We start from the raw sequence: 27930 nt of genomic DNA on the forward strand, positions 1-27930 counted from the left end.
GAGCTTCGGTGATTCTGATAGCGCCTGTGTGGCCACGCAGGACTTGGTATGCAGACCTGGTGGACATGTCATCTGTTCCACCGTGGACTCTGCAAATTTGGCAGGACCTTCTAATCCAAGGTCCGTTCAAGCATCCAAATCTAATTTCTCTGCGTCTGACTGCTTAGAGATTGAACGCCTGATTCTATCAAAGCGTGGTTTCTCTGAGTCGGTCATTGATACCCTGATTCAGGCTAGAAAGCCTGTCACCAGGAAAATCTATCATAAGATTTGGTGCATTATCTTTGTTGATGTGAATCCAAGGGTTACTCATGGAGGATTCCTAGAATTGTCTTTTCTCCAAGAAGGATTGGAGAAGGGATTATCAGCTAGTTCCTTAAAGGGACAAATATCTGCTTTGTCTATTCTTTTGCACAAATATCTTGCAGATGCCCCAGATGTTCAAGCATTTAGTCAGGCCTTGGTCAGGATCAGGCCTGTATTTAAACCTGTTGCTCCGCCATGGAGCCTAAACTTGGTTCTTAAAGTTCTTCAAGGGGTTCTGTTTCAACCTATGCATTCCATAGATATTAAGCTTCTATCTTGGAAAGTTTTGTTTTTAGTAGCTATCTCTTCGGCTCAAAGAGTTTCTAAGTTATCTGCTTTACAGTGTGACTCACCTTATCTTATTTTCCATGCAGATAAGGTGGTTTTTACCTGGATTCCTTCCTAAGGTTCTTTCTAATAGGAATATCAATCAGGAAATTGTTGTTCGTGCTTTAAAGTTCTAATTGCAAGCAATCAAAGATTTCCGTCAAATATCTTCATTGTTTGTTGTCTATTCTGGTAAGCAGAGAGGTCAAAAGGCTACGGCTACCTCTTTCTTTTTTTCTGCATCCGTATGGCTTATGAGACTGCTGGCCAGCAGCCTCCTGAAAGAATTACTGCTCATTCTACTAGAACAGTGGCTTCCACATGGGCTTTTAAAAATGAGGCTTCGTACTTTTTCCAAATTTTCCAAATTCAATTCTTTTGCTTCTTCGGAGGCTATTTTTGGGGGAGAGGTTCTACAAGCAGTGGTGCCTTCCGTTTAAGGAACCTGTCTTGTCCCTCCCTTCATCCGTGTCCTAAAGCTTTGGTATTGGTATCCCACAAGTATGGATGAATCTGTGGAATCGATACATCTTACAAGAGAAAACAGAATTTATGCTTACCTGATAAATTTCTTTCTCTTGTGATGTATCGAGTTGTCCACGGCCCGCCCTGTCTATTTAAGACGGGTAGTATATTTTTATTTAAAAAACTTCAGTCACCACTGCACCCTATAGTTTCTCCTTTTTTCTTCCTAGCCTTTGGTCGAATGACTGGGGGGCGGAGCTAAGGGAGGAGCTATATAGACAGCTCTGCTGTGGGTGCTCTCTCTGCCACTTCCTGTAGGGAAGGAGAATATCCCACAAGTATGGATGAATCCGTGGACTCGATACATCATAAGAGAGAGAAATTTATCAGGTAAGCATAAATTCTGTTTTTTTACCATGGGAGTGATCTGCCCAGTTCCGAAAGCAGTACAGGGGCAGGGGTTTTACTCCAATCTGTTTGTGGTTACCAAAAAAGAGGGAACTTTCAGACCAATTCTAGATCCCAAGATCCTAAACCAATTCCTAAGAGTCCCATCCTTCAAGATGGAGACCATTCAGACTATTTTTACCAATTACCAAAGGAGGGTCAATATATGACCACCGTGGACTTAAAGGATGCGTATCTACACATTCCTATCCACAAAGATAATCACCAATTCCTCAGGTTTGCCTTTCTGGACAAGCATTACCAGTTTGTGGCTCTTCCCTTTGGGTTGGCCACGGCGCCACAAATCTTCACAAAGGTACTAGGGTCCCTTCTGGCGGCTCTAAGGCCGCGGGGCATAGCAGTGGCGCCTTATATAGACAACATCTTAATTCAAGCGTCGACTTTCCAACTTGCGAAGTCTCACACGGACTTAGGTGTTGGCTTTTCTAAGATCTCATGGGTGGAAGGTGAACGTGAAAAAGAGTTCTCTTATTCCTCTCACAAGAGTTCCATTCCTGGGACCTCTGATAGATTTGGTGGACATGAAAATATTTCTGACGGAGGTCAGGAATTCAAAGATTTTAACCACCTGCCGAGCCCTTCATTTCATTCCTCGGCCGTCAGTGGCTCAGTGTATGGAGGTAATCGGACTTATGGTAGCGTCAATGGACATAGTTCCGTTTGCTCGCTTGCATCTCAGACCACTGCAACTATGCATGCTCAAACAGTGGAATGGGGACTATGCAGATTTATCTCCTCAGATCAATCTGGATCACGAGACCAGAGACTCTCTTCTTTGGTGGTTTTCACAGGATCACCTGTCCAGGGGAATGTTTTTCCGCAGGCCAGTGTGGGTTATTGTGACGACGGATGCCAGCCTACTGGGCTGGGGTGCAGTCTGGAATTCCCTGAAAGCACAGGGTTTGTGGACTCAGGAGGAGGTCCTCCTACCGATAAATATTCTGGAATTAAGAGCGATATTCAATGCTCTTCAGGCGTGGCCTCAGCTGGCTTCGGGCGGATTCATCAGGTTTCAGTCGGACAACATCACGACTGTAGCTTATATCAATCATTAGGGAGGAACAAGGAGTTCCTTGGCGATGATAGAAGTTTCCAGGATAATCCGATAGGCTGAGACTCACTCTTGCCATCTATCAGCGATCTATATCCCAGGGGTGGAGAACTGGGAGGCAGATTTTATAAGTTGTCAGACTTTTCATCCGGGGGAGTGGGAGCTTTATCTGGAGGTGTTTGCTCAACTGGTTCAGCTATGGGGCACACCAGAATTGGATTTGATGGCGTCTCTTCAGAACGCCAAACTTCCTCGTTATGGATCCAGGTCAAGGGATCCTCAGGCAGTACTGATAGATGCTCTAGCAGTAGCCTGGTCGTTCAACCTGGATTATGGGTTTCCACCATTCCCTCTCCTTCCGCGTCTGATTGCCAGAATCAAACAGGAGAGAGCTTTGATGATTTTGATAGTGCCTGCGTGGCTACGCAGGACTTGGTATGCAGACCTGGTGGACATGTCATCTCTGCCACCATGGACTCTGCCACTGAGACAGGACCTTTTGATTCAAGGTCCATTCAAGCATCCAAATCTAATTTCTCTGCAACTGACTGCTTGGAGATTGAACGCTTGATTTTATCAAAGCGGGGTTTCTCTGAGTCGGTCATAGATACCTTGATTCAGGCTCAAAAGCCTGTCACCAGTAAGATCTATCATAAGATATGGCGTAAATATAATTTTTGTTGTGAATCCAAAGGCTACTCATGGAGTAAGATCAGGATTCCTAGGATTTTGTCTCTTCTCCAAGGAGGATTGGAGAAAGGATTGTCCGCTAGTTACTTAAAGGGACAGATATCTGCTTTGTCTATTCTGTTGCACAAGCATCTGGCAGATGTCCCAGACGTTCGGGCTTTTTGTCAGGCTTTAGTTAGAATTAAGCCTATGTTTAAACCTGTTGCTCCGCCATGGAGCCTCAATTTAGTTCTTAAAGTTCTTCAAGGGGTTCCATTTGAACCCATGCATTACATAGATATTAAGCTTCTATCTTGGAAAGTTCTATTTCTAGTTGCTATCTCTTCAGCTCGAAGAGTTTCTGAACTATCTGCATTACAATGTGACTCGCCTTATCTTGTTTTCCATGCTGATAAGGTAGTTTTGCGTACCAAACCTGGGTTCCTCCCTAACGTTTTTTCTAACAGGAATATCAATCAGGAAATTGTTGTTCCTTCTCTGTGTCCTAATCCTTCTTCTAAGAAGGACCGTCTGTTGCACAACTTGGACGTGGTTCGTGCCTTGAAGTTTTATTTGCAGGCAATCAAAGATTTTCGCCAATCATCTTCTTTGTTGTCTATGCTGGAAAACGTAGAGGTCAGAAGGCTACGGCTACCTCTTTCCTTTTGGCTGAAAAGCATTATCAGTTTGGCTTATGAGACTGCTGGACAGCAGCCTCCTGAAAGAATTTCAGCTCACTCCACTAGAGCGGTGGCTTCCACGTGGGCTTTTAAAAATGATGCTTCTGTTGAACAGATTTGTAAGGCTGCGACTTGGTCTTCGCTTCATACCTTTTCCAAATTTTACAAATTTGATACCTTCGGAGGCTATTTTTGGGAGAAAGGTCTTGCAGGCAGTGGTGCCTTCCGTTTAAGTTCCTGCCTTGTCCCTCCCTTCATCCGTGTCCTAAAGCTTTGGTATTGGTATCGCACAAGTAATGGATGAACCCGTGAACTGGATACACCTTACAAGAGAAAACAAAATTTATGCTTCTTCGGAGGCTATTTTTGGGAGAGAGGTTTTGCAAGTAGTGTGGTGCCTTCCGTTTAGGTTCCTGTCTTGTCCCTCCCTTCATCTGTGTCCTAAAGCTTTGGTATTGGTATCCCACAAGTTAGGATGAATCCGTGGACTCGGTACATCTTGCAAAAGAAAACAGAATTTATGCTTGCCTGATAAATTTCTTTCTTTTGCGATGTACCAAGTCCACGGCCCGCCCTGTCTATTCAAGACAGATAGTATTTTTTATGTAAACTTCAGTCACCTCTGCACCTTATAGTTTCTCCTTTTCTTTCTTGGCCTTCGGTCGAATGACTTGGGGGTTGAGTTAAGGGTGGGAGCTATATAGACAGCTCTGCTGTGGTGCTCTTTGCTACTTCCTGTCAGGAAGGACAATATCCCACAAGTTAGGATGAATCCGTGGACTTGGTACATTGCAAAAGAAATTTATCAGGTAAGCATAAATTCTGTTTTTTATTTTATATTTAAGAAATCTACCTGTTTTATTTTTGAAGGGTGTCTTTTCTCTTGTTAAGTGTATCCAGTCCACGGATCATCCATTACTTGTGGGATATTCTCTTTCCCAACAGGAAGTTGCAAGAGGATCACCCACAGCAGAGCTGCTATATAGCTCCTCCCCTCACTGCCATATCCAGTCATTCTCTTGCAACTCTCAACTAAGATGGAGGTCGTAAGAGGACTGTGGTGTTTTATACTTAGTTTATTTCTTCAATCAAAAGTTTGTTATTTTTAAATGCTACCGGAGTGTACTGTTTATCTCAGGCAGTATTTAGAAGAAGAATCTGCCTGCGTTTTCTATGATCTTAGCAGAAGTAACTAAGATCCTTTGCTGTTCTCACATATTCTGAGGAGTGAGGTAACTTCAGAGGGGGAATAGCGTGCAGGTTTTCCTGTAATAAGGTATGTGCAGTTAAAATATTTTTCTAGGGATGGAATTTGCTAGAAAATGCTGCTGATACCGAAGTAATGTAAGTAAAGCCTTAAATGCAGTGATAGCGACTGGTATCAGGCTTATTAATAGAGATACATACTCTTATAAAAGTGTATTTTAAAACGTTTGCTGGCATGTTTAATCGTTTTTTACATATGTTTGGTGATTAAACTTATTGGGGCCTATTTTTTTCCACATGGCTGGCTTGAATTTTGCCTAGAAACAGTTCCCTGAGGCTTCCCACTGTTGTAATATGAGTGGGAGGGGCCTATTTTGGCGTTTTTTTGCACAGCAAAAATTACAGACACAGACATCCAGCTTCTTCCTGCATGATCCAGGACTTCTCTGAAGGGCTCAAAAGGCTTCAAAAGTCGTATTGAGGGAGGTAAAAAGCCACAGTAGAGCTGTGGCAGTTGTGACTGTTTAAAAAACGTTTGTCATTTGTTGTTCCGTTTTTGGTATTAAGGGGTTAGTCATCCATTTGCAAGTGGGTGCAATGCTCTGCTAGCTTATTACATACACTGTAAAAATTTCATAGTGTAACTGCATTTTTTCACGGTTATTTCAAAATTTGGGAACATTTGTATTTCTTAAAGGCGCAGTAACGTTTTTTATATTGCTTGTAAACTTGTTTTAAAGTGTTTTCCAAGCTTGCTAGTCTCATTGCTAGTCTGTTTAAACATGTCTGACACAGAGGAACCTACTTGTTCATTATGTTTGAAAGCCATGGTGGAGCCCCATAGAAGAATGTGTACTAAATGTATTGATTTCACATTAAACAGTAAAGATCAGTCTTTATCTATAAAAGAATTATCACCAGAGGGTTCTGTCGAGGGGGAAGTTATGCCGACTAACTCTCCCCACGTGTCAGACCCTTTGCCTCCCGCTCAGGGGACACACGCTAATATGGCGCCAATTACATCAGGGACGCCCATAGCGATTACCTTGCAGGGCATGGCTGCAATCATGAATAATACCCTGTCAGAGGTATTATCTAGATTGCCTGAATTAAGAGGCAAGCGCGATAGCTCTGGGGTTAGGAGAGATACACAGCGCGCAAATGCTGTTAGAGCCATGTCTGATACTGCGTCACAGTATGCAGAACATGAGGACGGAGAGCTTCAGTCTGTGGGTGACATCTCTGACTCGGGGAAACCTGATTCAGAGATTTCTAATTCTAAATTTAAGCTTGAGAACCTCCGTGTATTGCTTGGGGAGGTATTAGCTGCTCTGAATGACTGTAACACAGTTGCAATTCCAGAGAAATTGTGTAGGCTGGATAGATACTATGCGGTGCCGGTGTGTACTGATGTTTTTCCTATACCTAAAAGGCTTACAGAAATTATTAGCAAGGAGTGGGATAGACCCGGTGTGCCCTTTTCCCCACCTATATTTAGAAAAATGTTTCCAATAGACGCCACTACACGGGACTTATGGCAGACGGTCCCTAAGGTGGAGGGAGCAGTTTCTACTTTAGCAAAGCGTACCACTATCCCGGTTGAGGACAGTTGTGCTTTTTCAAATCCAATGGATAAAAAATTGGAGGGTTACCTTAAGAAAATGTTTATTCAACAAGGTTTTATTTTACAGCCCCTTGCATGCATTGCGCCTGTCACTGCTGCGGCGGCATTCTGGTTTGAGGCCCTGGAAGCGGCCATCTAGACAGCTCCATTGAATGAAATTATTGACAAGCTTAGAACGCTTAAGCTAGCTAACTCATTTGTTTCTGATGCCATTGTTCATTTGACTAAACTAACGGCTAAGAATTCCGGATTCGCCATCCAGGTGCGTAGGGCGCTATGGCTTAAATCCTGGTCAGCTGACGTGACTTCAAAGTCTAAATTACTCAACATTCCTTTCAAGGGGCAGACCTTATTCGGGCCTGGCTTGAAGGAAATTATTGCTGACATTACTGGAGGCAAGGGTCATACCCTTCCTCGGGACAGGGCCAAATCAAAGGCCAAACAGTCTAATTTTCGTGCCTTTCGAAATTTCAAGGCAGGAGCAGCATTAACTTCCTCCGCTTCAAAACAAGAGGGAACTGTTGCTCATTCCAGACAGGCCTGGAAACCTAACCAGTCCTGGAACAAGGGCAAGCAGGCCAGAAACCCTGCTGCTGCCCCCAAGACAGCATGAAGGAACGGCCCCCTATCCGGAAACTGATCAAGTGGGGGGCAGACTTTCTCTCTTCGCCCAGGCGTGGGCAAGAGATGTTCAGGATCCTTGGGCGTTGGAGATCATATCTCAGAGATATCTTCTGGACTTCAAAGCTTCTCCTCCACAAGGGAGATTTCATCTTTCAAGGTTATCAGCAAACCAGATAAAGAAAGAGGCATTCCTAAGCTGTGTGCAAGACCTCCTAGTAATGGGAGTGATCCATCCAGTTCCGTGGACGGAACAAGGACAGGGATTTTATTCAAATCTGTGGTTCCCAAGAAAGAGGGAACCTTCAGACCAATCTTGGATCTAAAGATCTTAAACAAATTCCTCAGAGTTCCATCATTCAAAATGGAAACTATTCGGACCATCCTACCCATGATCCAAGAGGGTCAGTACATGACCACAGGGGACTTAAAGGATGCCTACCTTCACATACCGATTCACAAAGATCATCATCGGTTCCTAAGGTTTGCCTTTCTAGACAGGCATTACCAATTTGTAGCTCTTCCCTTCGGGTTGGCCACTGCCCCGAGAATTTTTACAAAGGTTCTGGGCTCACTTCTGGCGGTTCTAAGACCGCAAGGCATAGCAGAGGCTCTGTATCTAGACGACATCCTGATACAGGGGTCAAGCTTTCAAATTGCCAAGTCTCATACAGAGATAGTTCTGGCATTTCTGAGGTTGCATGGGTGGAAAGTGAACGTGGAAAAGAGTTCTCTATCACCACTCACAAGAGTCTCCTTCCTAGGGACTCTTATAGATTCTGTAGAGATGAAAATTTACCTGACGGAGTCCAGGTTATCAAAACTTCTAAATGCTTGCTGTGTCCTTCATTCCATTCCACGCCCGTCAGTGGCTCAGTGCATGGAAGTAATCGGCTTAGCGGCAATGGACATAGTGCCATTTGCGCGCCTGCATCTCAGACCGCTGCAATTATGCATGCTAAGTCAGTGGAATGGGGATTACTCAGATTTGTCCCCTCTACTAAATCTGGATCAAGAGACCAGAGATTCTCTTCTCTGGTGGCTTTCTCGGGTCCATCTGTCCTTTCGCAGGCCAGATTGGACGATTGCAACAACAGATGCCAGCCTTCTAGGTTGGGGCGCAGTCTGGAACTCCCTGAAGGCTCAGGGATCGTGGACTCAGGAGGAGAAACTCCTCCCTATAAACATTCTGGAATTAAGAGCAATATTCAATGCTCTTCTAGCTTGGCCTCAGTTAGCAACACTGAGGTTCATCAGATTTCAGTCGGACAACATCACGACTGTGGCTTACATCAACCATCAAGGGGGAACCAGGAGTTCCCTAGCGATGTCAGAAGTCTCAAAGATAATTCGCTGGGCAGAGTCTCACTCTTGCCACCTGTCAGCGATCCACATCCCAGGCGTAGAGAACTGGGAGGCGGATTTTCTAAGTCGTCAGACTTTTCATCCGGGGGAGTGGGAACTCCATCCGGAGGTGTTTGCTCAACTGGTCCATCGTTGGGGCAAACCAGAACTGGATCTCATGGCGTCTCACCAGAACGCCAAGCTTCCTTGTTACGGATCCAGGTCCAGGGACCCGGGAGCAACGGTGATAGATGCTCTAGCAGCTCCTTGGTTCTTCAACCTGGCCTATGTGTTTCCACCGTTTCCTCTGCTCCCTCGACTGATTACCAAAATCAAACAGGAGAGAGCATTGGTGATTCTGATAGCGCCTGCGTGGCCATGCAGGACCTGGTATGCAGACCTAGTGGACATGTCATCTCTTCCCCCATGGACTCTGAGGCAGGACCTTCTAATACAAGGTCCTTTCAATCATCCAAATCTAATTTCTCTGAGACTGACTGCATGGAGATTGAACGCTTGATTCTATCAAGGCGTGGCTTCTCCGAGTCAGTCATTGATACCTTAATACAGGCTCGGAAGCCTGTCACCAGGAAAATCTACCATAAGATATGGCATAAATATCTTTATTGGTGTGAATCCAAGAGTTACTCATGGAGTAAGGTTAGGATTCCTAGGATATTGTCCTTTCTCCAAGAGGGTTTGGACAAAGGCTTATCAGCTAGTTCTTTAAAAGGACAGATCTCTGCTCTGTCTATTCTTTTGCACAAGCGTCTGGCAGAAGTTCCAGACGTCCAGGCATTTTGTCAGGCTTTGGTTAGGATTAAGCCTGTGTTTAAAACTGTTGCTCCCCCGTGGAGCTTAAACTTGGTTCTTAAAGTTCTTCAGGGAGTTCCGTTTGAACCCCTTCATTCCATTGATATTAAACTTTTATCTTGGAAAGTTCTGTTTTTGATGGCTATTTCCTCGGCTCGAAGAGTCTCTGAGTTATCTGCCTTACATTGTGATTCTCCTTATCTGATTTTTCATTCAGACAAGGTAGTTCTGCGTACCAAACCTGGGTTTTTACCTAAGGTGGTTTCTAACAGGAATATCAATCAAGAGATTGTTGTTCCATCATTGTGTCCTAATCCTTCTTCAAAGAAGGAATGTCTTTTGCATAATCTGGACGTAGTCCGTGGCTTGAAGTTTTACTTACAGGCTACTAAAGATTTTCGTCATACATCTGCCCTGTTTGTCGTTTACTCTGGATAGAGGAGAGGTCAAAAAGCTTTGACAACCTCTCTCTCCTTTTGGCTTCAGAGCATAATACGCTTAGCCTATGAGACTGCTGGACAGCAGCCCCCTGAAAGGATTACAGCTCATTCTACTAGATCTGTGGCTTCCACCTGGCCCTTTAAAAATGAGGCCTCTGTTGAACAGATTTGCAAGGCTGCGACTTGGTCTTCGCTTCACACCTTTTCAAAATTTTACAAATTTGACACTTTTGCTTCTTCGGAGGCTGTTTTTGGGAGAAAGGTTCTACAGGCAGTGGTTCCTTCCGTTTAAGTTCCTGCCTTGTCCCTCCCATCATCCGTGTACTTTAGCTTTGGTATTGGTATCCCACAAGTAATGGATGATCCGTGGACTGGATACACTTAACAAGAGAAAACATAATTTATGCTTACCTGATAAATTTATTTATCTTGTAGTGTATCCAGTCCACGGCCCGCCCTGTCCTTTGAAGGCAGGTCTAAATTTTAATTAAACTACAGTCACCACTGCACCCTATGGTTTCTCCTTTCTCGTCTTGTTTCGGTCGAATGACTGGATATGGCAGTGAGGGGAGGAGCTATATAGCAGCTCTGCTGTGGGTGATCCTCTTGCAACTTCCTGTTGGGAAGGAGAATATCCCACAAGTAATGGATGATCCGTGGACTGGATACACTACAAGAGAAATAAATTTATCAGGTAAGCATAAATTATTTTTTTCCTGACTACCTTGTATTTGCTGCCTTCTGGTGTCAGCTAAAGGAGATACATGCTTATTTTATATAATCTATATTGCCTGAGGGGCTTCTATATCTTATTCACATTATTATTGTTATGTGTATGTGGATTATTTAATCTCTTTCTTGGAGTTTATTGTAATAGCCTCTTCATTGGATCTATTTTATTTTATAATATAGTTCTATTTTTTGTTAAGAGTCTCTAATCCTTCTCTTTTGAGGAGATCTTTTCCTTTCGTCTATATCTAGTATGCTCTCGTTATATCATACTTCACCTCTTAGTGTTTTCAGGACACTAATTTACATAGTTATTTCCTTGGTTTTAGGAATACTATATCGTGATTTTTCTCATATTGAGATAATTTCTTTTGCCCGTGACATGTTTTTATGTCTCTTGATCAATTTGTTAGTTTTTGTTCACTAATTTTATTTATTTTCTTTTAGTATGGTTTCAATGTATCATACTTCTCTTCTTAGTGCTTTTAGGACATCTAATATATATAGTTATTTCTATGGTTTTAGGAATACAATATTGTGTTTATTCTCATTGAGATATTTGCTTATGCTGTGACATGTTTTCAGGTCACTTGCTCAATTTGATCGTGATTATTTTTTTGAACTCTAATATTTTTATTTCGAAATATTAGGTTATCTTCTCATGTATGCTTTCATGTATCATACTAAGAGTCCTTGTGTTTTTAGAACGCTAGTATATTTATTCCTGTTTTTGTTTCTAAGAATACAATATTTTTTTTTCCCTCATGTTGAGATGTTATTCGTTCATGTCTTTGACATTCCTTGACCCTTAACTTGCTCGTGAATTTTGTTTTCAGTATTGTTGGGGTTGTTCTGCAGGATGTTTTATTATTTATTTGCATCTTTCTTGTCCGATTTGGCTGCTATTGGGTGGCAGTTCAATCTAAAAGTTACTTGTGTATTCTTGCAATCTCTGATGATAAGAGATTATTACTCCTCTGCTGGCATGTTAATCACTTTGTTTTCTAAGTGATTAAGTCACTGATATATTGATATTTTTTCATGGGATATATTTTATGTCTTAGTTTGTTATCCTGTTCTGTACAGGTTTTTCCGTATTTTTATCTCTCATATTGAGAGATTTTATTTTTTTATCTTTTTCATGTTTTGGATCCTTTTTATGTAGAGGTCTTATTTCTACACAAATGTTACCATTTTCCATAATTTGTGTTTTAAGGACATGGTTTTATCCTCCCTCATATTAAGGTGAGTTCTTATATGTGTGTGACATGTATGGTGTTAAATTTCTTCTGTTTAGAGAGTTTCTGATTTTTCGACTTTGCAGGGTAAATAATTTTTTCTTGCGGATAAGGCGGTCCTCCGTTAAGTTTTTTCTCCTAAGGTGGGTTCAGTTCACACAGCAATCAGGATATTATTTCTTCCTTTTGGCCTAATCCTTCTTCTCCGAAGGAACGTCTGTTATATATCCGGAATGTTGTGTGTGCTCTGAAGTTTTCTCTTCAGGCAACTAGGGATTTTTGTCTATTAACTGCTCTTTTTGTCTTTTTATCCTGTTAGGGGAAGGGTCGGAAATCCTCTTATGCTTTTCTCTCTCTGGCGGCTAATTCCGCTAGGGCTGTTTTTTCTTTCTTTCTTGCTCATTGCATTCCTTTCCAAATTTTACACATTTGATATTTTGCCTCAGATGAGGTTTCTTTTGGGAGAAGGGTTCTTCAAGCAGTGGTGCCTTCTGTTTAGGTCCGCCTGTTTTGTTCTCCCTCCCTTCCATTTTGTGTCCTCTAGCTTGGGTATTGGTTCCCACTAGTAATTAGAATGGATTTGTGGACTCTCCATGCCAATGGGAAAGAAAACAAAATTTATGCTTGCCTGATAAATTCTTTCCTTGGCATGGAGAGTCCAGTCGACTTTTTTTGTACAAACTTCAGGCACCTCTATACCCTTGTTATCTTTATCTGTTTCCTTAGGCCGAATGACTGGGGGTTATGGGTAAGGGAAGTGACACTTAACAGATCTGCTGGGGTGCTCTTTGCCTCCGCCTGCTGGCCAGGAGTTGAATACCCCACTAGTAATTAGAATGGATTTGTGGACTCTCCATGCCAAGAACAGAAAATAATTTATCAGGCAAGCATACATTTAGTTATTTCATCAGCACAAGAGTGTTCTTCGAAAAATCTATTCTTTCCTTTCCTCAATAGTATCTACTAATACTATCAATCAAGAAACTGTGGTTCCTTTATGCCCGGTTTCTTAAAATTCTAAGGAAAGTCGTCTTTACAACCTTTACGTAATGAGGACATTACAATTTTATGTTGAAGCCACGAAAAATGTTGTTTCTTTGTTTGCCATAGCTTATGTCCCTTGCAAAGGCCAAAGAATAGGACAGTTAGTTTAGCAACTTGGCTTAAGGCCTTAATTTGTAAGGCATATTTTGTTTGTTGTGAAAACTCCCCTGAGCACATTACTGCAGTTGCCACTTATTGGGCTTTATGTCATGAAGCTTCTATAGACCAGATATGCAAGACTGCTTAGGTTAAATAATTCCTTTGTAGCTCTTAGAATAAAAAAAAACTATGGGCTATAGAATAACATAAACTAAGTTTGTTTAATTTTATGTAGCTTGAAGGTTTTTCTATTATTATTATTATTTGTTTTTTTATTACTCGTTATTCTATTCATTGTACTGTAACACAGTAACTTAATGTGTTTTGAATGCTACAGCCTCTATAAAATATTGCTGACACATTACAATTATTTATAACTTAAAATGATCACACTTAATGCAGACTTTTTTTTAAGTATTTAATTGACTATTAAAGATTCATAAACTAAATGCTTATGGGTGCAGTGGGTCAATTTATTATAAAGTCTCTACATTTATAATAATGTGCATAGTATAAAGGTTTAGTAAATTCTGTGTGTGTGTACTGTCAAATTTAGCACAAATTACTATTTTTTTTCTCTCAAGCACATACTGTCTTCATATAGCATTCATTTGTACTTATTTTTTTTAATTTAGGAGTCAGTCCTGCAGCTAAACCTTCTCCTGGAACACCGACGACACCTACTACTAATTTAAGTGGAAGCTTGAAGACTCCTGTTCAGGGAGCTCCAAATCCCTTGGCTAATATTCTTTCCAAAGTTGAGATAACACCTGAAAGTATCCTCTCAGTATTATCTAAATCACAGGGTCCCACAACACCTTCCATTCAAGGTAAAATACATGCATATATTTTATCTTAAACTACCTGCCCATGTACATATGTTTGTATACTTAGCCAAAACCTCTCTGTGTATATAAATGTTGAAGTGGTGTGTTTGAAAATTTAAACAGAAACTTAATTTAAACAAAACTATACAAAGTCCCATTATAAAAAAAATCCATGAAACAATGTTATTTTCCATCATTTGATGCCATACCTTTTTATCATGGTATTCCTATGCCATGTATAGGATTACAATCTAGTTGTCCAAGATTCCCTTTGTCCTGTAAATGGAGTTTAGTTTTCCATTTTAAAAGAGGTGTGATGTTTATTATTTTAGCATAGTAAATATGCTACCTTTTTTTAATTCCATTATTTCATTAGCTTAGCATTTCATTTCTATACCCACTTTTTATAGCCTCTTATTGTTTGCAGTAAGTATGAGTAAGATGACTGGGGGTAGGAATTTTAGTTATGCTTAGTTTGCAATATTTATAGTTATTTCTGCTTTAAAGTGATGGTAAATCCGTAATTGGAAAGAGTCTATGAGCTAGTGACGTATGGGATACACAATCCTACCAGGAGGGGCAAAGTTAACCAAACCTCGAAATGCCTATAAATACACCCCTCACCACACCCACAATTCAATTCAGTTTTACAAACTTTGCATCCTTTGGAGGTGGTGAAGTAAGTTTGTGCTTGATTTCTCCAACATAGGTGTGTCCGGTCCACGGCGTCATCCTTACTTGTGGGATATTCTCCTCCCCAACAGGAAATGGCAAAGAGCCCAGCAAAGCTGGTCACATGATCCCTCCTAGGCTCCGCCTACCCCAGTCATTCTCTTTGCCGTTGTACAGGCAACATCTCCACGGAGTTGGCTTAGAGTTTTTTAGTGTTTAACTGTAGTTTTTATTATTCAATCAAGAGTTTGTTATTTTAAAATAGTGCTGGTATGTACTATTTACTCAGAAACAGAAAAGAGATGAAGATTTCTGTTTGTATGAGGAAAATGATTTTAGCACCGTAACTAAAATCCATGGCTGTTCCACACAGGACTGTTGAGAGCAATTAACTTCAGTTGGGGGAACAGTGTGCAGTCTCTTGCTGCTTGAGGTATGACACATTCTAACAAGACGATGTAATGCTGGAAGCTGTCATTTTTCCCTATGGGATCCGGTAAGCCATGTTTATTACGATGGTAAATAAGGGCTTCATAAGGGCTTATTAAGAATGTAGACTTTTCTGGGCTAAATCGATTCATTTTTAAAACATATTTAGCCTTGAGGAATCATTTTATCTGGGTATATTGATATTATAATATCGGCAGGCACTGTATTAGACACCTTATTTCTCTGGGGCTTTCCCAAAGCATAAGCAGAGCCTCATTTTCGCGCCGGTGTGGCGCACTTGTTTTTGAGAGGCATGGCATGCAGTCGCATGTGAGAGGAGCTCTGATACTTAGAAAAGGCTTTCTGAAGGCGTCATTTGGTATCGTATTCCCCTTTGGGTTTGGTTGGGTCTCAGCAAAGCAGATACCAGGGACTGTAAAGGGGTTAAAGTGTTAAAACGGCTCCGGTTCCGTTATTTTAAGGGTTAAAGCTTCCAAATTTGGTGTGCAATACTTTTAAGGCTTTAAGACACTGTGGTGAAAATTTGGTGAATTTTGTACAATTCCTTCATGTTTTTTCGCAATTGCAGTAATAAAGTGTGTTCAGTTTAAAATTTAAAGTGACAGTAACGGTTTTATTTTAAAACGTTTTTTGTACTTTATTATCAAGTTTATGCCTGTTTAACATGTCTGAACTACCAGATAGACTGTGTTCTGAATGTGGGGAAGCCAGAATTCCTGTTCATTTAAATAAATGTGATTTATGTGATAATGACAATGATGCCCAAGATGATTCCTCAAGTGAGGGGAGTAAGCATGGTACTGCATCATTCCCTCCTTCGTCTACACGAGTCTTGCCCACTCAGGAGGCCCCTAGTACATCTAGCGCGCCAATACTCCTTACTATGCAACAATTAACGGCTGTAATGGATAATTCTGTCAAAAACATTTTAGCCAAAATGAACCCTTGTCAGCGTAAGCGTGGCTGCTCTGTTTTAGTTACTGAAGAGCATGACGACGCTGATATTAATATCTCTGAAGGGCCCCTAACCCAATCTGAGGGGGCCAGGGAGGTTTTGTCTGAGGGAGAAATTACTGATTCAGGGAACATTTCTCAACAGGCTGAACCTGATGTAATTGCATTTAAATTTAAGTTGGAACATCTCCGCATTCTGCTTAAGGAGGTATTATCCACTCTGGATGATTGTGAAAAGTTGGTCATCCCAGAGAAACTATGTAAAATGGACAAGTTCCTAGAGGTGCCGGAGCTCCCAGAAGCTTTTCCTATACCCAAGCGGGTGGCGGACATTGTTAATAAAGAATGGGAAAGGCCCGGTATTCCTTTCGTCCCTCCCCCCATATTTAAAAAATTGTTTCCTATGGTCGACCCCAGAAAGGACTTATGGCAGACAGTCCCCAAGGTCGAGGGAGCGGTTTCTACTTTAAACAAACGCACCACTATACCCATAGAGGATAGTTGTGCTTTCAAAGATCCTATGGATAAAAAATTAGAAGGTTTGCTTAAAAAGATGTTTGTTCAGCAGGGTTACCTTCTACAACCAATTTCATGCATTGTCCCTGTCACTACAGCCGCATGTTTCTGGTTTGATGAGCTGATAAAGGCGCTCGATAGTGATTCTCCTCCTTATGAGGAGATTATGGACAGAATCAATGCTCTCAAATTGGCTAATTCTTTCACCCTAGACGCCACTTTGCAATTGGCTAGGTTAGCGGCTAAGAATTCTGGGTTTGCTATTGTGGCGCGCAGAGCGCTTTGGTTGAAATCTTGGTCGGCTGATGCGTCTTCCAAGAACAAGCTACTAAACATTCCTTTCAAGGGGAAAACGCTGTTTGGCCCTGACTTGAAAGAGATTATCTCGGATATCACTGGGGGTAAGGGCCACGCCCTTCCTCAGGATCGGCCTTTCAAGGCGAAAAATAGACCTAATTTTCGTCCCTTTCGTAAAAACGGACCAGCCCAAAGTGCTACGTCCTCTAAGCAAGAGGGTAATACTTCTCAAGCCAAGCCAGCTTGGAGACCAATGCAAGGCTGGAACAAGGGAAAGCAGGCCAAGAAGCCTGCCACTGCTACCAAGACAGCATGAAATATTAGCCCCCGATCCGGGACCGGATCTGGTGGGGGGCAGACTCTCTCTCTTCGCTCAGGCTTGGGCAAGAGATGTTCTGGATCCTTGGGCGCTAGAAATAGTCTCCCAGGGTTATCTCCTGGAATTCAAGGGACTTCCCCCAAGGGGGAGGTTCCACAGGTCTCAGTTGTCTTCAGACCACATAAAAAGACAGGCGTTCTTACATTGTGTAGAAGACCTGTTAAAAATGGGAGTGATTCATCCTGTTCCAATAAGAGAACAAGGGATGGGGTTCTACTCCAATCTGTTCATAGTTCCCAAAAAAGAGGGAACGTTCAGACCAATCTTAGATCTCAAGATCTTAAACAAGTTTCTCAAGGTTCCATCTTTCAAGATGGAAACCATTCGAACTATTCTTCCTTCCATCCAGGAGGGTCAATTCATGACCACGGTGGATTTAAAGGATGCGTATCTACATATTCCTATCCACAAGGAACATCATCGGTTCCTAAGGTTTGCATTCCTGGACAAACATTACCAGTTCGTGGCGCTTCCTTTCGGATTAGCCACTGCTCCAAGGATTTTCACAAAGGTACTAGGGTCCCTTCTAGCGGTGCTAAGACCAAGGGGCATTGCAGTAGTACCTTACCTGGACGACATTCTGATTCAAGCGTCGTCCCTTCCTCAAGCAAAGGCTCACACGGACATTGTCCTGGCCTTTCTCAGATCTCACGGCTGGAAAGTGAACGTGGAAAAGAGTTCTCTATCCCCGTCAACAAGGGTTCCCTTCTTGGGAACAATTATAGACTCCTTAGAAATGAGGATCTTTCTAACAGAGGCCAGAAAAACAAAACTTCTAGACTCTTGTCGGATACTTCATTCCGTTCCTCTTCCTTCCATAGCTCAGTGCATGGAAGTGATCGGGTTGATGGTAGCGGCGATGGACATAGTTCCTTTTGCGCGCATTCATCTAAGACCATTACAACTGTGCATGCTCAGTCAGTGGAATGGGGACTATACAGACTTGTCTCCGAAGATACAAGTAAATCCGTTGGTGGCTGTCCCTGGACAATCTGTCTCAAGGGATGACGTTCCGCAGACCAGAGTGGGTCATTGTCACGACCGACGCCAGTCTGATGGGCTGGGGCGCGGTCTGGGGATCCCTGAAAGCTCAGGGTCTTTGGTCTCGGGAAGAATCTCTTCTACCGATAAATATTCTGGAACTGAGAGCGATATTCAATGCTCTCAAGGCCTGGCCTCGGCTAGCGAGGACCAAGTTCATACGGTTTCAATCAGACAACATGACAACTGTTGCGTACATCAACCATCAGGGGGGAACAAGGAGTTCCCTAGCGATGGAAGAAGTGACCAAAATCATTCTATGGGCGGAGTCTCACTCCTGCCACCTGTCTGCTATCCACATCCCAGGAGTGGAAAATTGGGAAGCGGATTTTCTGAGTCGTCAGACATTGCATCCGGGGGAGTGGGAACTCCATCCGGAAATCTTTGCCCAAGTCACTCACCTGTGGGGCATTCCAGACATGGATCTGATGGCCTCTCGTCAGAACTTCAAAGTTCCTTGCTACGGGGCCAGATCCAGGGATCCCAAGGCGGCTCTAGTGGATGCACTAGTAGCACCTTGGACCTTCAAACTAGCTTATGTGTTCCCGCCATTTCCTCTCATCCCCAGGCTGGTAGCCAGGATCAATCAGGAGAGGGCGTCGGTGATCTTGATAGCTCCTGCGTGGCCACGCAGGACTTGGTATGCAGATCTGGTGAATATGTCATCGGCTCCACCTTGGAAGCTACCTTTGAGACGAGACCTTCTTGTTCAGGGTCCGTTCGAACATCCGAATCTGGTTTCACTCCAGCTGACTGCTTGGAGATTGAACGCTTGATTTTATCGAAGCGAGGATTCTCAGATTCCGTTATCGATACTCTTGTTCAGGCCAGAAAGCCTGTAACTAGAAAGATTTACCACAAAATTTGGAAAAAATATATCTGTTGGTGTGAATCTAAAGGATTCCCTTGGGACAAGGTTAAGATTCCTAGGATTCTATCCTTCCTTCAAGAAGGATTGGAAAAAGGATTATCTGCAAGTTCCCTGAAGGGACAGATTTCTGCCTTGTCGGTATTACTTCACAAAAAGCTGGCAGCTGTGCCAGATGTTCAAGCCTTTGTTCAGGCTCTGGTTAGAATCAAGCCTGTTTACAAACCTTTGACTACTCCTTGGAGTCTCAATTTAGTTCTTTCAGTTCTTCAGGGGGTTCCGTTTGAACCCTTACATTCCGTTGATAAAAGTTGTTTCTAACAAAAACATTAACCAGGAGATTATCGTACCTTCTCTGTGTCCGAAACCAGTTTCAAAGAAGGAACGTTTGTTGCACAATTTGGATGTTGTTCGCGCTCTAAAATTCTATTTAGATGCTACAAAGGATTTTAGACAAACATCTTCCTTGTTTGTTGTTTATTCAGGTAAAAGGAGAGGTCAAAAAGCAACTTCTACCTCTCTCTCTTTTTGGATTAAAAGCATCATCAGATTGGCTTACGAGACTGCCGGACGGCAGCCTCCCGAAAGAATCACAGCTCATTCCACTAGGGCTGTGGCTTCCACATGGGCCTTCAAGAACGAGGCTTCTGTTGATCAGATATGTAGGGCAGCGACTTGGTCTTCACTGCACACTTTTACCAAATTTTACAAGTTTGATACTTTTGCTTCTTCTGAGGCTATTTTTGGGAGAAAGGTTTTGCAAGCCGTGGTGCCTTCCATTTAGGTGACCTGATTTGCTCCCTCCCTTCATCCGTGTCCTAAAGCTTTGGTATTGGTTCCCACAAGTAAGGATGACGCCGTGGACCGGACACACCTATGTTGGAGAAAACAGAATTTATGTTTACCTGATAAATTTCTTTCTCCAACGGTGTGTCCGGTCCACGGCCCGCCCTGGTTTTTTAATCAGGTCTGATAATTTATTTTCTTTAACTACAGTCACCACGGTACCATATGGTTTCTCCTATGCAAATATTCCTCCTTAACGTCGGTCGAATGACTGGGGTAGGCGGAGCCTAGGAGGGATCATGTGACCAGCTTTGCTGGGCTCTTTGCCATTTCCTGTTGGGGAGGAGAATATCCCACAAGTAAGGATGACGCCGTGGACCGGACACACCGTTGGAGAAAGAAATTTATCAGGTAAACATAAATTCTGTTTTCTTTTTAATGACACGATGAGTCCACGGATCATCTTAATTACTATTGGGATATTCACCACCTGATCAGCAGGAGGCGGCAAAGAGCACCACAGCAAAGGCTGTTAAATATCACCACCCTTCTCTCCCACCCCAGTCATTCTCTTTGCCTACATCAGTGTAAGGAAGTGGTAAAGTTAGGTATTAGAAAAGATTCTTCAATCAACAGTTCATTTTTTAAGTAGTACAAGATTGTGCTACTTTGTTCTAGGGTGTAGCCGTAGTCCATATCAGTCTCTTCAGTAGAGCAGTGGTGGCTTTAGAGCAATGGGAACTTGTGGGACATAATTCTCACTGTGCCTCCCATATGTTGATGTTGCCCTGAAACTGGAAATCCTGAGACTCTTACTCCGGACTTTCTTTTCATTCACAGGTCCATGTGAGGGAGAGGACCTCTCAAACCTGGAAACTGCCTTGCTGCCAGGCATCATATGAGGTAAGTGCTGACTTTCTTTCTGGGGGAAGAAAAGGATACTCAGAAATAGAGGAGGGCACTTTATTTATCTATTGCATGGGACAATCCTCATTACTACAATACATAGTCTCCCCTAAGAGCAGGCACGGCGGCTGATTTTTACTTTCTCCCGGCGGTTTTGTAACCTTAAAGCCGATCGGGAGATTTCTTTGGCCACGCCCACGATTGGAGGTACTTAGGAAGCGTAGAGTAATTGTGCGCCCTTTTTACACGGCTTCATGATAGCAAGCAAAAAATCCTAGTCACATACGACTCCTGCTCAGAGGAGGTAGGCACCTCAGCAGAGTGTTGCTGAGATGTAGGGGTGTTTATAAGTTAATTTTTATACCTATCAATTCTAAAGGTGCTTAGACGTTTTTCACAGGAAGAAACAGTAACATTTTTAGGTTTTTGCTCTTTCTAATAAAAATGTATTCATTGGATAATTAAATTGTTTAGTTGGATGTTAGTATGGTCCAAGAGGCCTTAAAAAGTGTCACTTGCTCACTATGCTTCAATGCCAATGTGGAACCACCAATCCCTTTCTGTTCCTCGTGTATTGAGAGAACTTTAAGCTACAGGGATAAACAAGAAGATTGTGCATGTTGAGACAGTGGAACGGCGATCACTCAGATCTATCACGGGATATCCATGGATGCTCGGACCAGGGACTCCCACCCTTGATGTATCCGTCCGGAGCAACTGTCCATGGGGACATCCTTCTTGAGACCTTCTTGAGAAATTGTGACCACAGACGTGTCTGGCGGGATGGGGAGCTGTTTGGGGTGCAAAGATGGCACAAGGAAAATGGACCCGGGAGGAGTCTTTCCTTCGGATAAATAAATATTCTGGAACTTCGCGCAATTTACAATGCTCTGAGGGCGTGGCCTCCTCTGGGGTCGTTCAACTTCATCAGATTCCAGACCGACATTACCTCTGTGGCTTACATCAATCATCAGGGGGGTACGAGGGAGGTGTCTCGGATTTTGCAGTGGGCGGTGTCCCACAGCTGCTCGCTTTCAGCGATCCACATTCCAGGTGAGGACAACTGGGAAGCGGACTTTTAAAGCAGGCAATCCTTCCATCCGGGGAAATGGTCTCTTCACCCCGACGTGTTTGCAGAGATTAATCTCGAATGGGGAACGATAGACCTCATGGTGTCCAGACTCAATTGCAAGCTACCCCGATACGGGCCGAGGGATCCCCAGGCAGAGCTGATAGATGACTTAGGGAAACCTTGGGGATTCAGCCTAGCTTACATTTCTTTCATGTAATTAGCAAGAGTCCATGAGCTAGTGACGTATGGGATATACATTCCTACCAGGAGGGGCAAAGTTTCCCAAACCTCAAAATGCCTATAAATACACCCGTCACCACACCCTCAATTCAGTTTTACAAACTTTGCCTCCCATGGAGGTGGTGAAGTAAGTTTGTGCTAGATTCTACGTTGATATGTGCTTCGCAGCAGGCTGGAGCCCTGTTTTCCTCTCAGAGTGCAGTGAATGTCAGAGGGATGTGAAGAGAGTATTGCCTATTTAAATTCAATGGTCTTCTTCTAGGGGATCTATTTCATAGGTTCTCTGTTATCGGTCGTAGAGATTTCTTCTCCTACCTCCCTTTTCAGATAGACTATATACTCTTATATACCATTACCTCTACTGATTCTCGTTTCAGTACTGGTTTGGCTATCTACTATATGTAGATGAGTGTCCTGGGGTAAGTAAGTCTTATTTTTTGTGACACTCTAAGCTATGGTTGGGCACTTTATATGTAAAGTTCTAAATATATGTCTTTAAACTTATATTTGCCATGATTCAGGATAATCAGTATTCCTTCATTCCGACTGTCAGTTTCATATTTTGGGATAATGCATATGAATAAATATTTATTTATTTTTTCTTACCTTGAAAATTTTCAAATTGACTATTTTTCCCTGCGGGCTGTTAGGCTCGCGGGGCAGATAATGCTTCATTTTATTGAGTCATTTTTGGCGCAAAATTTTGTCATTTCCGGAAGTTGTTTGTAGTTACGTCATTTTTTTGACACTTGTGTATTCAGACTTTTTTTTCCGCCAAAAAATGTGAGCGTCGGTTTTGACATCAGAGGATGTGGCGTCATACTTGGCGCCAAAAAATATGGGCGTTGTACTTGGCACCAAAAAATGTGGGCGTCATTCTTGTCTCCACCTTTTTTTTACATTATTTCAGTCTCATTTTTCATTGCTTCTGGTTGCTAGAGGCTTGTTCATTTGGCATTTTTCCCATTCCTGAAACTGTCATTTAAGGAATTTGATAATTTTGCTTTATATGTTGTTGTTTTCTATTACATATTGCAAGATGTCTCAACCTGACCCTGGATCAGAATCTACTTCTGTAAAGACGCTGCCTGATTCTGGTTCTACCAAAGTTAAGTGCATCTGTTATAAACTTTTGGTATCTATTCCTCCGGCTGTAGTTTGTGATAACTGTCATGATAAACTTTCTAATGCAGATTGTGTTTCCATTAGTAATAATCCATTACCTGTTGTTGTTCCTTCAACATCTAATGTTCAGGATGTCCCTGTTAATGTAAAAGAATTTATTTCTAAATCTATTAGGAAGGCTCTGTCTGTTATTCCTCCTTCCAGTAAACGTAAAAGGTCTTTTAAAACTAAACTAAAAAAAAAACAAAAAAAAAACTCATATTTCAGATGAATTTTTAAGTGACCGCCATCATTCTGACTTATCTGTTTCTGATGAGGATCTATCTGGTTCAGAAGATTCTGCCTCAGATATTGACACTGATAAATCTTCATATTTATTTAAGATGGAGTTTATTCGTTCTTTACTTAAAGAAGTGTTAATTGCATTAGATATGGAGGAGTCTAGTCCTCTTGATACTAAATCTACTAAGCGTTTAAATTTGGTTTTCAAACCTCATGTAGTTATTCCAGAAGTTTTTTCCAGTTCCTGATGCTATTTCAGAAGTAATTTCTAGGGAATGGAATAGTCTGGGTACTTCATTTACTCCTTCTCAAAGGTTTAAGAAATTGTACCCTGTGCCATCTGATAGATTAGAGTTTTGGGACAAAATCCCTAAAGTTGATGGGGCTATCTCTACTCTTGCTAAACGTACTACTATTCCTACGGCGGATAGTACTTCCTTTAAGGATCCTTTAGATAGGAAGCTTGAATCCTTTCTAAGGAGAGCTTATTTATGTTCAGGTAATCTTCTTAGACCTGCTATTTCTTTGGCTGATGTTGCTGCAGCTTCCACGTTCTGGTTGGAGGCTTTAGCGCAACAAGTGTCAGACCATAATGCTTATAGCATTGTTAAACTTCTTCAACATGCTAATAACTTTATTTGTGATGCCATTTTTGATATCATTAGAATTGATGTCAGGTATATGTCTTTAGCTATTTTAGCTAGAAGAGCTTTATGGCTTAAATCTTGGAATGCAGATATGACTTCTAAGTCAACTTTGCTTTCTCTTTCTTTCCAAGGTAATAAATTATTTGGTTCACAGTTGGATTCTATTATTTCAACTGTTACTGGGGGGGAAAGGAACCTTTTTGCCTCAGGACAAAAAATCTAAAGGTAAATTCAGGGCTGCTAATCTTTTTCGTTCCTTTCGTCAGAATAAGGAACAGAAGCCTGACCCTTCCTCTAAAGGAATGTTTTCCGTTTGGAAACCTTCTCCAGTCTGGAATAAATCCAAGCCTTTTAGAAAGTCAAAACCAGCTCCCAAATCCGCATTAAGGTGCAGCCCTTATTCAAGCTCAGCTGGTAGGGGGCAGGTTACGATTTTTCAAAGATATTTGGATCAATTCGATTCACAGTCTTTGGATTCAGAACATTGTTTCACAAGGGTACAGAATAAGTTTCAAGGTAAGACCACCTATGAGAAAAAATTTTCTCTCTCGCATTCCAGTAAACCCAGTGAAGGCTCAAGCATTTCTGAAATGTCTTTCAGATCTAGAGTTGGCTGGGGTAATTGTGCCAGTTCCAGTTCTGGAACGGGGTCTGGGGTTTTACTCAAATCTATTCATTGTACCAAAGAAGGAAAATTCCTTCAGACTAGTTCTGGATCTAAAAATATTGAATCGTTATGTAAGGATACCAACATTCAAAATGGTAACTATAAGGACTATTCTGCCTTTTGTTCAGCAAGGGCATTATATGTCCACAATAGATTTACAGGATGCATATCTTCATATTCCTATTCATCCAGATCACTATCAGTTTCTGAGATTCTCTTTTCTAGACAAGCATTACCAGTTTGTTGCCCTTCTGTTTGGTCTAGCAACAGCTCCAAGGATCTTTTCAAAGGTTCTCGGTGCCCTTCTCTCTGTAATCAGAGAACAGGGTATTGCGGTATTTCCTTATTTGGACGATATCTTGGTACTTGCTCAGTCTTTACATTCTGCAGAATCTCATACGAATCAACTTGTGTCGTTTCTTCAAAGACATGGTTGGAGGATCAATTTACCAAAGAGTTCTTTGATTCCTCAGACAAAGGTAACCTTTTTGGGCTTTCAGATAGATTCAGTGTCCATGACTTTGTCTCTAACAGAAAAGAGACGTCTGAAGTTGGTTTCAGCTTGTCGAAACCTTCAGTCTCAATCGTTCCCTTCGGTAGCTTTGTGCATGGAAATTCTAGGTCTCATGACTGCTGCATCGGACGCGATCCCCTTTGCTCGTTTTCACATGAGACTTCTTCAGCTTTGTATGCTGAACCAGTGGTGCAGGGATTATACAAAGATATATCAAATAATATCCTTAAATCCCAATGTTCGATCTTCTCCGACTTGGTGGTTGAATCACCATCGTCTAATTCAGGGGGCTTCTTTTGTTCGTCCAACCTGGACTGTAATCTCAACAGATGCGAGTCTTTCAGGTTGGGGAGCTGTATGGGGATCTCTGACAGCGCAGGGGGTTTGGGAATCTCAGTAGGCGAGATTACCAATCAACATTTTGGAACTCCGTGCGATTTTCAGAGCTCTAAAGTTCTGGCCTCTTCTGAAGAGAGAATCGTTTATTTGTTTTCAGACAGACAATGTCACAACCGTGGCGTATGTCAATCATCAAGGTGGGACTCGCAGTCCTCAAGCTATGAAAGAAGTATCTCAGATACTTGTATGGGCGGAATCCAGCTCCTGTCTAATCTCTGCGGTTCACATCCCAGGTGTAGACAATTGGGAAGCGGATTATCTGTCGCCAGACGTTACATCCGGGCGAATGGTCTCTTCACCCAGAGGTATTTCTTCAGATTGTTCAAATCTGGGGACTTCCAGAAATAGATCTGATGTCCTCTCATCTAAACAAGAAACTTCCCATGTATCTGTCCAGATCCAGGGATCCTCAGGCGGAAGCAGTGGACGCGTTGTCGCTTCCTTGGAATTATCATCCTGCCTATATCTTTCCGCCTCTAGTTCTTCTTCCAAAGGTGATTTCCAAAATTCTAATGGAACGTTCGTTTGTGCTGCTGGTGGCTCCAGCATGGCCTCACAGGTTTTGGTATGCGGATCTCATTCGAATGGCCAGTTGCCAACCTTGGACACTTCCGTTAAGACCAGACCTTCTATCTCAAGGCCCATTTTTCCATCAGGATCTCAAATCATTAAATTTGAAGGTATGGAAATTGAACGCTTGATTCTTAGTCATAGAGGTTTCTCTGACTCAGTAATTAATACTATGTTACAGGCTCGTAAATCTGTGTCTAGGAAGATTATTGAGTCTGGAAGACTTACATTTCTTGGTGTTCTTCTCATAAATTCTCCTGGCATTCTGTTAGAACTCCTAGAATTTTACAGTTTCTTCAGGATGGTTTGGATAAAGGTTTGTCTGCAAGTTCCTTGAAAGGTCAAATCTCTGCTCTTTCTGTTCTTTTTCACAGAAAGATTGCTAATCTTCCTGATATTCATTGTTTTGTACAGGCTTTGGTTCGTATCAAACCTGTTATTAAGTCAATCTCTCCTCCTTGGAGTCTTAATTTGGTTATGAGGGCTTTACAAGCTCCTCCGTTTGAACCTATGCATTCTCTGGATATTAAATTACTTTCTTGGAAAGTTTTGTTCCTTTTGGCCATCTCTTCTGCTCGAAGAGTTTCTGAGTTATCTGCTCTTTCTTGTGAATCTCCTTTTCTGATTTTTCATCAGGATAAGGCGGTGTTGCGGACTTCATTTAAATTTTTACCTAAGGTTGTGAATTCTAACAACATTAGTAGAGAACTTGTTGTCCCTTCATTGTGTCCTAATCCTAAAATTCTCTGGAGAGATCCTTACATTCTTTGGATGTAGTAAGAGCTTTGAAATATTATGTTGAAGCTACTAAAGATTTTAGAAAGACTTATAGTCTATTTTTTATCTTTTCTGGTTCCAGGAAAGGTCAGAAAGCTTCTGCCATTTCTTTGGCGTCTTGGTTAAAGTATTTGATTCATCATGCTTATGTGGAGTCGGGTAAATCCCCGCCTCAAAGTTTCTTCTTCCTGGGCTTTTAGGAATGAAGCTTCTGTTGATCAGATTTGCAAAGCAGCAACTTGGTCTTCTTTGCATACTTTTACTAAATTCTACCATTTTGATGTGTTTTCTTCTTCTGAAGCAGTTTTTGGTAGAAAAGTACTTCAGGCAGCTGTTTCAGTTTGATTCTTCTGCTTATAATTTCAGTTTTTTTCATTAAGATTAAAACTTTTTGATTTGGGTTGTGGATTATTTTTTCAGCGGAATTGGCTGTCTTTATTTTATCCCTCCCTCTCTAGTGACTCTTGCGTGGAAGTTCCACATCTTTGGTATCTGCTATCCCATACGTCACTTGCTCATGGACTCTTGCTAATTACATGAAAGAAAACATAATTTATGTAAGAACTTACCTGATAAATTCATTTCTTTCATATTAGCAAGAGTCCATGAGACCCACCCTTTTTGTGGTGGTTATGATTTTTTTGTATAAAGCACAATTATTCCAATTCCTTATTTTTGATGCTTTCGCTCCTTTCTTATCACCCCACTTCTTGGCTATTCGTTAAACTGTATTGTGGGTGTGGTGAGTATTTATAGGCATTTTGAGGTTTGGGAAACTTTGCCCCTCCTGGTAGGAATGTATATCCCATACGTCACT

General features: G+C 41.9%; 1 protein-coding gene across 1 annotated transcript in view; it reads left to right on the forward strand.

Moving 5' to 3' along the window:
• Positions 1–27930, forward strand: part of RPRD2 (regulation of nuclear pre-mRNA domain containing 2) — a 117475-nt gene that overhangs the window by 71273 nt on the left and 18272 nt on the right. The window contains exon 2 of the mRNA XM_053705443.1: positions 13760–13954. Within this exon, the coding sequence (XP_053561418.1) occupies positions 13760–13954 (195 nt within the window). The remainder of the gene's footprint in view (positions 1–13759; positions 13955–27930) is intronic.

Source organism: Bombina bombina, chromosome 1 (genome assembly GCF_027579735.1).
Source record: "Bombina bombina isolate aBomBom1 chromosome 1, aBomBom1.pri, whole genome shotgun sequence".
Classification (NCBI taxonomy): domain Eukaryota; kingdom Metazoa; phylum Chordata; class Amphibia; order Anura; family Bombinatoridae; genus Bombina; species Bombina bombina.